This window comes from Oncorhynchus keta, unplaced genomic scaffold, assembly GCF_023373465.1.
Source record: "Oncorhynchus keta strain PuntledgeMale-10-30-2019 unplaced genomic scaffold, Oket_V2 Un_contig_3378_pilon_pilon, whole genome shotgun sequence".
Classification (NCBI taxonomy): Eukaryota; Metazoa; Chordata; class Actinopteri; order Salmoniformes; family Salmonidae; genus Oncorhynchus; species Oncorhynchus keta.
Genome location: NW_026287223.1, coordinates 105,001 through 117,500, shown reverse-complemented (window position 1 = coordinate 117,500; position 12,500 = coordinate 105,001). Strand labels below are relative to the sequence as shown.

Below are 12,500 nucleotides of genomic sequence, written 5' to 3'. Positions count from 1 at the left end.
ACAGGGAGAGGGAAAAGGAGAAGGAGAGAGTTAGTGGACAGGGAGAAGGGAAAGGAGAGAGAGAGTTTAGTGGACAGGGAGAAGGGAAAGGAGAGGGAGAGAGTTAGTGGACAGGGAGAAGGGAAAGGAGAGGGAGAGAGTTTAGTGGACAGGGAGAAGGGAAAGGAGAGGGAGAGAGTTAGTGGACAGGGAGAAGGGAAAGGAGAGGGAGAGAGTTTAGTGGACAGGGAGAAGGGAAAGGAGAGGGAGAGAGTTTAGTGGACAGGGAGAAGGGAAAGGAGAGGGAGAGAGTTTAGTGGACAGGGAGAAGGGAAAGGAGAGGGAGAGAGTTTAGTGAACAGGGAGAAGGGAAAGGAGAGGGAGAGAGTTTAGTGGACAGGGAGAAGGGAAAGGAGAGGGAGAGAGGGGAAGGAGAGAGAGAGAGTTAGTGGACAGGGAGAAGGGAAAGGAGAGGGAGAGAGTTAGTGGACAGGGAGAAGGGAAAGGAGAGGGAGAGAGTTAGTGGACAGGGAGAAGGGAAGGGAGAGGAGAGAGTTAGTGGACAGGGAGAAGGGGAAGGAGAGGGAGAGAGTTAGTGGACAGGGAGAAGGGAAAGGAGAGGGAGAGAGTTTAGTGGACAGGGAGAAGGGAAAGGAGAGGGAGAGAGTTAGTGGACAGGGAGCAGGGAAAGGAGAAGGAGAGAGTTAGTGGACAGGGAGAAGGGAAAGGAGAGGGAGAGAGTTAGTGGACAGGGAGCAGGGAAAGGAGAAGGAGAGAGTTAGTGGACAGGGAGAAGGGAAGGGAGAGGGAGAGAGTTAGTGGACAGGGAGCAGGGAAAGGAGAAGGAGAGAGTTAGTGGACAGGGAGAAGGGAAGGGAGAGGGAGAGAGTTAGTGGACAGGGAGAAGGGAAAGGAGAGAGAGTTAGTGGACAGGGAGAAGGGAAAGGAGAGAGAGAGTTAGTGGGACTTAGGAGAGAGTTAGGAGATGGCGATGAAGGATATAGAGAGAGGAAGAGGAGAGATCCCCGTTAGTTACTGACAAGGCAGCAGCTACTCTTCCTGGGGTTTATTATGGATTCCCCATTATGGATCCCCATTAGTTCATGCCAAGGCAGCAGCTACTCTTCCTGGGGGTTATTATGGATCCCCATTATTTCCTGCCAAGGCAGCAGCTACTCTTCCTGGGGTTTATTATGGATCCCCATTAGTTCCTGTCAAGGCAGGGGCTACACTTCCTGGGGTTTATTATGGATCCCCATTAGTTCCTGCCAAGGCAGCAGCTACTCTTCCTGGGGTTTATTATGGATCCCCATTAGTTCTGCCAAGGCAGCAGCTACTCTTCCTGAGGTTTATTATGGATCCCCATTAGTTCCTGACAAGGCAGCAGCTACTCTTCCTGGGGTTTATTATGGATCCCCATTAGTTCCTGACAAGGCAGCAGCTACTCTTCCTGGGGTTTATTATGGATCCCCGTTAGTTCCTGACAAGGCAGCAGATACTCTTCCTGGGGGTTTATTATGGATCCCCGTTAGTTCCTGCCAAGGCAGCAGCTACTCTTCCTGGGGTTTATTATGGATCCCCATTAGTTCCTGCCAAGGCAGCAGCTACTCTTCCTGGGGTTTATTATGGATCCCCATTAGTTCCTGCCAAGGCAGCAGCTACTCTTCCTGGGGTTTATTATGGATCCCCATTAGTTCATGCCAAGGCAGCAGCTACTCTTCCTGGGGGTTTATTATGGATCCCCGTTAGTTCCTGACAAGGCAGCAGCTACTCTTCCTGGGGTTTATTATGGATCCTCATTAGTTCATGCCAAGGCAGCAGCTACTCTTCCTGGGGTTTATTATGGATCCCCATTAGTTACTGCCAAGGCAGCAGCTACTCTTCCTGGGGTTTATTATGGATCCCCATTAGTTCCTGCCAAGGCAGCAGCTACTCTTCCTGGGGTTTATTATGGATCCCCGTTAGTTCCTGCCAAGGCAGCAGCTACTCTTCCTGGGGGTTTATTATGGATCCCCGTTAGTTCCTGCCAAGGCAGCAGCTACTCTTCCTGGGGGTTTATTATGGATCCCGTTAGTTCCTGACAAGGCAGCAGCTACTCTTCCTGGGGTTTATTATGGATCCCCGTTAGTTCCTGCCAAGGCAGCAGCTACTCTTCCTGGGGTTTATTATGGATCCCCATTAGGTCCTGTCTATTATGACATCTTCGTCTTTTTGTTCAGTTTAGTCACATGATTTCTCAATTTGCAGTACGTTGTCCAATCGATTGTGCAGCCAGACTTATTTTCCATTCCTCATCCCTCTCAACCATACTATTCTATCAATTCCTCATCAATCCACTGGGATGTAACAGTTTTTACAGTCTTTTTCACAATGTTTGTAACTGCTAGGTGGACTGCTAACCTGAACCAGGTCGCAGGCATCTCTGTCTCCTCTTTCATGAATCTATTCTCTGTCTCTCTCTTCTCTTTCATTCATATATTCTCAGTCTCTCTCTTTCTCTTTCAGTACCCCTCTTCTCTCCCCATCACTTGGTTTCTCTCTCCCTCTAGACACATGCAATCTTCCTCCCCCTTCTCCGTCCCTGTGTACCTCTCTGTCATTTCTCTCCACCTCTCATCTTCCCCTTCTCTCTCAGGGAGAGACTTAATGAGGGGAGCTCCCTCCCGTACGCTCCATACAATCTCTCTCTCTTCCTTCTCTCTCTACTTCTGAGAAGAGGAGCTGTTCTGCCTGTTCAGGGGCAGAACAACAGATTTGTACCATGTCAGCTCAGGGGTTTGAACTTGCAACCTTCCGGTTACTAGTCCAACGCTCTAACCACTAGGCTACCCTGCCGCCTCTACACTCTAACCACTAGGATACCCTGCCGCCTCCACACTCTAACCACTAGGCCACCCTGCAGCCTCTACACTCTAACCACTAGGCTACCCTACCTCCTCTACACTCTAACCACTAGGCCACCCTGCCGCCTCTACACTCTAACCACTAGTCTACCCTGCCGCCTCTACACTCTAACCACTAGGCCACCCTGCCTCCTCTACACTCTAACCACTAGGCTACCCTGCCGCCTCTACACTCTAACCACTAGGCCACCCTGCCGCCTCTACACTCTAACCACTAGGCTACCCTGCCTCCTCTACACTCTAACCACTAGGCTACCATGCCGCCTCTACGCTCTAACCACTAGGCTACCCTGCCGCCTCTCCACTCTAACCACTAGGGTACCCTGCCGCCTCTACGCTCTAACCACTAGGCTACCCTGCCGCCTCTACACTCTAACCACTAGGCCACCCTGCCGCCTCTACACTCTAACCACTAGGCTACCCTGCCGCCTCTCCACTCTAACCACTAGGCTACCCTGCCGCCTCTACACTCTCACCACTAGGCTACCCTGCCGCCTCTACACTCTAACCACTAGGCCACCCTGCCGCCTCTACACTCTAACCACTAGGCTACCCTGCCGCCTCTACACTCTAACCACTAGGCTACCCTGCCGCCTCTACGCTCTAACCACTAGGCCACCCTGCCGCCTCTACACTCTAACCACTAGGCTACCCTGCCGCCTCTACACTCTAACCACTAGGCTACCCTGCCGCCTCTACACTCTAACCACTAGGCTACCCTGCCGCCTCTACACTCTCACCACTAGGCTACCCTGCCGCCTCTACACTCTAACCACTAGGCCACCCTGCCGCCTCTACACTCTAACCACTAGGCTACCCTGCCGCCTCTACACTCTAACCACTAGGCTACCCTGCCTCCTCTACACTCTAACCACTAGGCTACCCTGCCGCCTCTACACTCTAACCACTAGGCTACCCTGCCGCCTCTACACTCTAACCACTAGGCTACCCTGCCGCCTCTACACTCTAACCACTAGGCTACCCTGCCGCCTCTACACTCTAACCACTAGGCTACCCTGCCGCCTCTACACTCTAACCACTAGGCTACCCTGCCGCCTCTACGCTCTAACCACTAGGCCACCCTGCCGCCTCTACACTCTAACCACTAGGCTACCCTGCCGCCTCTACACTCTAACCACTAGGCTACCCTGCCGCCTCTACACTCTAACCACTAGGCCACCCTGCCGCCTCTACACTCTAACCACTAGGCTACCCTGCCGCCTCTACACTCTAACCACTAGGCCACCCTGCCGCCTCTACACTCTCACCACTAGGCTACCCTGCCGCCTCTACACTCTAACCACTAGGCTACCCTGCCGCCTCTACACTCTAACCACTAGGCTACCCTGCCGCCTCTACGCTCTAACCACTAGGCTACCCTGCCGCCTCTACACTCTAACCACTAGGCCACCCTGCCGCCTCTACACTCTAACCACTAGGCTACCCTGCCGCCTCTACACTCTAACCACTAGGCTACCCTGCCGCCTCTACACTCTAACCACTAGGCTACCCTGCCGCCTCTACACTCTAACCACTAGGCTACCCTGCCGCCTCTACACTCTAACCACTAGGCCACCCTGCCGCCTCTACACTCTAACCACTAGGCCACCCTGCCGCCCCAACGGTTTAACGATTCGATAACACCTAAAATATGAAAAAGTACAAAAACCCGCACACATTGCTTCCACCAATTCTCCCGTCTATCCAATTAGTGTACCACTTAGCGCTTGATGTAGCCTAGTTCCGTAACGCCTGAGGTTTGGTCCGTGTTGAATTAATCAGAGTTCATTTGTTAGAACCCCCCAAAAAAGGGGCATTAATTAATCAAATAACGAAATAGAGGCTTCTTTGTACACAAGCCATCGTTACTAGCACATGGGTTAGCCGCTGGCTCCATTGTTTAGTAGGTCAGACCTAGGCTTCACCATTCAACAGAATGTTTGTCTTCCTTCAGCGCTAGTCAGGGCCCATTACTTTCGGGTGGGTGCACACGCTAAGCTAAAGCTATTGCTAACGCTAACCGGGCCCGTATTACTCACGGATGGGTGCACATGCTAAGCTAATGCTAAGCTAACGCTAAGTCATGTTGCATTAGTTTGCGGATGGGAGCACTTGCAATGCTAATCGCTAATAGCTTCCTCCTGCTGCCTCTCAGGGCAGAAAGGGCTAGTTGAGCAGGCAGAGAACAGATATAACCCAGAGAGAGTTTCACAACCCTGTGGCCTACATCACACTAGCTGTTATAGAGCTACAGTAGGCTTGCATCACAAATGACACCCTATGTCTTATTGGCCAAAGTCAAAAGTAGTGCACTATATAGGTAATAGGGTGCCATTTGGAATGCCCCAACCTACTCTAATCCCCCTTGTGTTTATCATTAGCATTAATGGCTAATGAAGAAAAATTCCCTATTCAAGTATTCAAGTCATTGTGAGGTAATTGTATAAGAAGAGTTCTAGATCCATTGTTACTGCATTCAGAGGGAGAATCTCATGGGCTGCAGTTCACAGGGTTCCAAGCAGAACTAATATCTGTCAAAACAAGAGGTTATGTAGAGTAGACCTATATCATGTTTTCATGGTTTATCATGTCATACCACTGTAGTTGACTACTGGAGACTAATTCAGAGGGTTGGTCATGGTATACTAGTGTAGTTGGAGACTAATTCAGAGGGTTGGTCATGGTATACTAGTGTAGTTGGAGACTAATTCAGAGGGTTGGTCATGGTATACTAGTGTAGTTGGAGACTAATTCAGAGGGTTGGTCATGGTATACTAGTGTAGTTGACTACTGGAGACTAATTCAGAGGGTTGGTCATGGTATACTAGTGTAGTTGGAGACTAATTCAGAGGGTTGGTCATGGTATACTAGTGTAGTTGGAGACTAATTCAGAGGGTTGGTCATGGTATACTAGTGTAGTTGGAGACTAATTCATGGGGTTGGTCATGGTATACTAGTGTAGTTGGAGACTAATTCAGAGGGTTGGTCATGTCCTACTAGTGTAGTTGGAGACTAATTCAGGGGTTGGTCATGGTATACTAGTGTAGTTGGAGACTAATTCAGAGGGTTGGTCATGGTATACTAGTGTAGTTGGAGACTAATTCAGAGGGTTGGTCATGTCCTACTAGTGTAGTTGGAGACTAATTCAGAGGGTTGGTCATGTCCTACTAGTGTAGTTGGAGACTAATTCAGAGGGTTGGTCATGGTATACTAGTGTAGTTGGAGACTAATTCAGAGGGTTGGTCATGGTATACTAGTGTAGTTGGAGACTAATTCAGAGGGTTGGTCATGGTATACTAGTGTAGTTGGAGACTAATTCAGAGGGTTGGTCATGGTATACTAGTGTAGTTGGAGACTAATTCAGAGGGTTGGTCATGGTATACTAGTGTAGTTGGAGACTAATTCAGAGGGTTGGTCATGTCCTACTAGTGTAGTTGGAGACTAATTCAGGGGTTGGTCATGGTATACTAGTGTAGTTGGAGACTAATTCAGAGGGTTGGTCATGGTATACTAGTGTAGTTGGAGACTAATTCAGAGGGTTGGTCATGGTATACTAGTGTAGTTGGAGACTAATTCAGGGGTTGGTCATGGTATACTAGTGTAGTTGGAGACTAATTCAGAGGGTTGGTCATGGTATACTAGTGTAGTTGGAGACTAATTCAGGGGTTGGTCATGGTATACTAGTGTAGTTGGAGACTAATTCAGAGGGTTGGTCATGGTATACTAGTGTAGTTGGAGACTAATTCAGAGGGTTGGTCATGTCCTACTAGTGTAGTTGGAGACTAATTCAGAGGGTTGGTCATGGTATACTAGTGTAGTTGGAGACTAATTCAGAGGGTTGGTCATGGTATACTAGTGTAGTTGGAGACTAATTCAGAGGGTTGGTCATGGTATACTAGTGTAGTTGGAGACTAATTCAGGGGGTTGGTCATGGTATACTAGTGTAGTTGGAGACTAATTCAGGGGTTGGTCATGGTATACTAGTGTAGTTGGAGACTAATTCAGGGGTTGGTCATGGTATACTAGTGTAGTTGGAGACTAATTCAGAGGGTTTATCATGTCCTACTAGTGTAGTTAGAGACTAATTCAGAGGTTTGGTCATGGTATACTAGTGTAGTTGGAGACTAATTCAGAGGGTTGGTCATGGTATACTAGTGTAGTTGGAGACTAATTCAGAGGGTTGGTCATGGTATACTTGTGTAGTTGGAGACTAATTCAGAGGGTTGGTCATGTCCTACTAGTGTAGTTGGAGACTAATTCAGAGGGTTGGTCATGGTATACTAGTGTAGTTGGAGACTAATTCAGAGGGTTGGTCATGTCCTACTAGTGTAGTTGGAGACTAATTCAGAGGGTTGGTCATGGTATACTAGTGTAGTTGGAGACTAATTCAGAGGGTTGGTCATGTCCTACTAGTGTAGTTGGAGACTAATTCAGAGGGTTGGTCATGGTATACTAGTGTAGTTGGAGACTAATTCAGAGGGTTGGTCATGGTATACTAGTGTAGTTGGAGACTAATTCAGAGGGTTGGTCATGGTATACTAGTGTAGTTGGAGACTAATTCAGGGGGTTGGTCATGGTATACTAGTGTAGTTGGAGACTAATTCAGGGGTTGGTCATGGTATACTAGTGTAGTTGGAGACTAATTCAGGGGTTGGTCATGGTATACTAGTGTAGTTGGAGACTAATTCAGAGGGTTTATCATGTCCTACTAGTGTAGTTAGAGACTAATTCAGAGGGGTCATGGTATACATGTAGTTGTATTCAGGGGTTGGTCATGGTATACTAGTGTAGTTGGAGACTAATTCAGAGGGTTGGTCAGGGTATACTAGTGTAGTTGGAGACTAATTCAGAGGGTTGGTCATGGTATACTAGTGTAGTTGGAGACTAATTCAGAGGGTTGGTCATGGTATACTAGTGTAGTTGGAGACTAATTCAGAGGGTTGGTCATGGTATACTAGTGTTGGTTAGGGCCTGTAAGTAAGAATTTCACCGTAATGTCTACTACACCTGTTGTATTCAGCATTTCACTGTAAGGTCTACTACACCTGTTGTATTCAGCATTTCACTGTAAGGTCTACTACACCTGTTGTATTCAGCATTTCACTGTAAGGTCTACTACACCTGTTGTATTCAGCATTTCACTGTAAGGTCTACTACACCTGTTGTATTCAGCATTTCACTGTAAGGTCTACTACACCTGTTGTATTCAGCATTTCACTGTGAGGTCTACTACACCTTTTGTATTCAGCATTTCACTGTAAGGTCTACTACACCTGTTGTATTCAGCATTTCACTGTAAGGTCTACTACACCTGTTGTATTCAGCATTTCACTGTAAGGTCTACTACACCTGTTGTATTCAGCATTTCACTGTATTCAGGTCTACTACACCTGTTGTATTCAGCATTTCACTGTGAGGTCTACTACACCTGTTGTATTCAGCATTTCACTGTGAGGTCTACTACACCTGTTGTATTCAGCATTTCACTGTGAGGTCTACTACTCCTGTTGTATTCAGCATTTCACTGTGAGGTCTACTACACCTGTTGTATTCAGCATTTCACTGTGAGGTCTACTACACCTGTTGTATTCAGCATTTCACTGTAAGGTCTACTACACCTGTTGTATTCAGCATTTCACTGTGAGGTCTACTACTCCTGTTGTATTCAGCATTTCACTGTGAGGTCTACTACACCTGTTGTATTCAGCATTTCACTGTAAGGTCTACTACACCTGTTGTATTCAGCATTTCACTGTAAGGTCTACTACACCTGTTGTATTCAGGTGACTAATATCATTTGATTTGATTATGTATTGTGATGGCAGATGTGTGAGAAGAGACTGTGAGGTCAACATACAGCGTTTTGATTACATACAATCCTCAGATTACACTGTATGTCTGTGCTTGTGTGTGTGTGTGTGTGTGTGTGTGTGCGTTTGTGTGCGCATGTGTGTGTGTGCACGGGTGTGTGTGTGTGTGTGTGTGTGTGTGTGTGTGTGTGTGTGTGTGTGTGTGTGTGTGTGTGTGTGTGTGTGTGTGTGTGTGTGTGTGTGTGTGTGTGTGTGTGTGTGTGTGTGTGTGTGTGTGTGTGTGCGCGCATGTGTGTGTGTGTGTGTGTGTGTGTGTGTGTGTGTGTGTGTTTGTGTGTGTGTGTGTGTTTGTGTTTGTGTGTGTGGCAACGGGTGCGATTACATGTGTCATGAGACAAGCTCCTTGCATATCCTACAGATGAGATTTGAACCACACAGAGTTGTTCCTTGTCGGGTCACATGATCAGGACAAATGACCCTCTGACCCTTCATCTCACAGTAGGAAAATAATCCTGCAGCACCAGGAAATGAGAAATATCCATGTTATGTGGATTTTAATAAATAGAAAACATGTGGAAAAACGTAAAAAGCGGTGTGAATCGTTTTTTATTTCATTTGTCTTACGCCGACCAGGCGGTCTCTCGTCCGTACTAACCAGGCTCAACCCTGGACAGGCGTGTATCCACAGAGTGTATTTTTGTACCCCTGTTTTCTCCCTGAATTAGGTCCTTTGGCTCATCTCTGCAACTCCTCAATGTGCTCGGGAGAGGCGAAGGTGGAGTCAGGCGCCCACTGAAACGTGACCCGCCTGGCCGGCTACTTCTTATCGCACTGCCCCCTGCTGTTACCCATAGACAGGCTAGAATAACAACTCAACCCTGTTACCCATAGACAGACAGGCTAGAATAACAAGTCAACCCTGTTACCCATAGATAGACAGGCTAGAATAACAAGTCAACCCTGTTACCCATAGACAGACAGGCTAGAATAACAAGTCAACCCTGTTACCCATAGACAGGCTAGAATAACAAGTCAACCCTGTTACCCATAGACAGACAGGCTAGAATAACAAGTCAACCCTGTTACCCATAGACAGACAGGCTAGAATAACAAGTCAACCCTGTTACCCATAGATAGACAGGCTAGAATAACAAGTCAACTCTGTTACCCATAGACAGACAGGCTAGAATAACAAGTCAACTCTGTTACCCATAGACAGACAGGCTAGAATAACAAGTCAACCCTGTTACCCATAGACAGGCTAGAATAACAAGTCAACCCTGTTACCCATAGACAGACAGGCTAGAATAACAAGTCAACCCTGTTACCCATAGACAGAGAATAACAGGTTACCCATAGAATAGAATAACAAGTCAACCCTGTTACCCATAGACAGGCTAGAATAACAAGTCAACCCTGTTACCCATAGACAGACAGGCTAGAATAACAAGTCAACCCTGTTACCCATAGACAGACAGGCTAGAATAACAAGTCAACCCTGTTACCCATAGACAGGCTAGAATAACAAGTCAACCCTGTTACCCATAGACAGACAGGCTAGAATAACAAGTCAACCCTGTTACCCATAGACAGACTAGAATAACAAGTCAACCCTGTTACCCATAGACAGGCTAGAATAACAAGTCAACCCTGTTACCCATAGACAGGCTAGAATAACAAGTCAACCCTGTTACCCATAGACAGGCTAGAATAACAAGTCAACCCTGTTACCCATAGACAGACAGACTAGAATAACAAGTCAACCCTGTTACCCATAGACAGGCTAGAATAACAAGTCAACCCTGTTACCCATAGACAGACAGGCTAGAATAACAAGTCAACCCTGTTACCCATAGACAGGCTAGAATAACAAGTCAACCCTGTTACCCATAGACAGACAGGCTAGAATAACAAGTCAACCCTGTTACCCATAGACAGACAGGCTAGAATAACAAGTCAACCCTGTTACCCATAGACAGGCTAGAATAACAAGGCTAGTTAATAACAAGAATAACAACAACCTGTTACCCATAGACAGACAGGCTAGAATAACAAGTCAACCCTGTTACCCATAGACAGACAGGCTAGAATAACAAGTCAACCCTGTTACCCATAGACAGGGCTAGAATAACAAGTCAACCCTGTTACCCATAGACAGACAGGCTAGACACGTTTTAATAATGTTATTTTTTTTCTCTCTCTCTAGATCAACACAGATGGTGGATGTGACAACCTCCACCGTGTCAGTGATTTCTCCATGGAGCAGAGAAGCTAATGTCCATAGCTAATGCTGTGTTCTTTTGCTCAAACATAACAAAATCAATACTGTTAAATTAATATGTTTAGGGAATTTTCTCTCTCTCCTTCCCTCTCCTCCCTTCCTCTCCTTCTCTCTCCTCCCTTCCTCTCCTCCCTCTCCTTTTCTCTCCTCTCCTCCCTCTCTCTTAGTCCTGGTGTCTCTCTCGCTCTCTCTCCTCCCTTCCTCTCCTTCCCTCTCCCTCTTTTGCTCTTACTTTGACCTGTGACCTCCATCATTAGAAGAGAGATAGAGAGAGACAGGGAGAGCGAGAGACAGAGACAGAGAGAGAGAGAGAGAGAGAGAGGCAGAGAGAGAGAGGGGAGAGAGAGAGAGAGAGAGGGAGAGAGAGAGAGGGAGAGAGAAGAGGGTTAGAGAGAGAGAGAGGCTAGAATAGAAGAACCCTGACCCAGAGAGAGACAGAGAGAGAGAACCCTGAGAGAGAGAGAGAGAGCTAGAGAGGGAGAGAGAGAGGGAGAGAGAGAGAGAGAGAGAGAGAGAGAGAGAGAGAGAGAGAGAGACCCTGAGAGGAGAGAGAGAGGGAGAATAGAGAGAGAGAGAGAGAGAGAGAGAGAGAGAGAGAGAGAGAGAGACATAGAGAGACAGAGAGAGAGGAAGAGAGAGAGGGAGGGAGAGAGGGACAGGCGAGGAGAGACAGAGAGAGAGAGGGAGAGCTAGAGAGAGAGAGAGGAGAGAGAGAGAGAGAGAGAGAGAGAGAGAGAGAGAGAGAGAGAGAACCCTGAGAGAGGGAGAGGGAGAGAGGGAGAGAGAGAGAGAGAGAATAGAGAGACCCAGAGAGAGACAGGAGAGACAGAGAGAGAGAGAGAGAGAGAGAGAGAGGGAGAGAGAGAGAGACAGAGGGGGTTGGCCAAAGAGGTAATCATATCCATTCAGCATCACTCAGGAGCTTGACGCTGTACTACAATATCGTATGTGTCCGTCTTTTGTGTGTGTGTGTGTGTGTGTCAACTCACAGTCTGCGTCAGCGAGGAGCAGGAAGCTGAGCAGCAGCAGGAAGTAGCCCGGCCTGGCAGATAGCATCATGGGATAAGTAGTCATCCACATGCCGTGACCTCACAGCCTCACTGGCCAATAGGAAGACAAGAAAGAGCCCTCACAACCTGGACAGAGAGAGAAATTATAAACATTACATTTATTTATTCATCGCATTTTTCAGGTTCAAATCAGATTCACTATTCCATTACTAATCAACCAGAGAGAGAGAGATCAACGAATTGGCACAGGCACTAGAAAACTCTGCAGCACCCTGCCTCACCCTACTAGAATCTGAAGTCAAATGTCTGCTGTTTGCTGATGATCTGGTGCTTCTGTCACCAACCAAGGAGGGCCTACAGCAACACCTAGATCTTCTGCACAGAGTCTGCCAAACCTGGGCCCTGACAGTAAATCTCAGTAAGACCAAAATAATGGTGTTCCAAAAAAGGTCCAGTCACCAGGACCACAAATACAAATTCCATCTAGACACTATTGCCCTAGAGCACACAAAAAACT

At 47.3% G+C, this 12,500-nt stretch overlaps 1 protein-coding gene across 1 annotated transcript in view; it reads right to left on the bottom strand.

Annotated features, from left to right (window-relative positions):
- Positions 1-12,105, bottom strand: part of LOC118383175 (receptor-type tyrosine-protein phosphatase delta-like) — a 199,534-nt gene extending 187,429 nt beyond the window's left edge. The window contains exon 1 of the mRNA XM_052508125.1: positions 11,963-12,105. Within this exon, the coding sequence (XP_052364085.1) occupies positions 11,963-12,053 (91 nt within the window). The 5' untranslated portion in view covers positions 12,054-12,105. The remainder of the gene's footprint in view (positions 1-11,962) is intronic.
- Between the last annotated feature and the right edge of the window lie 395 nt (positions 12,106-12,500).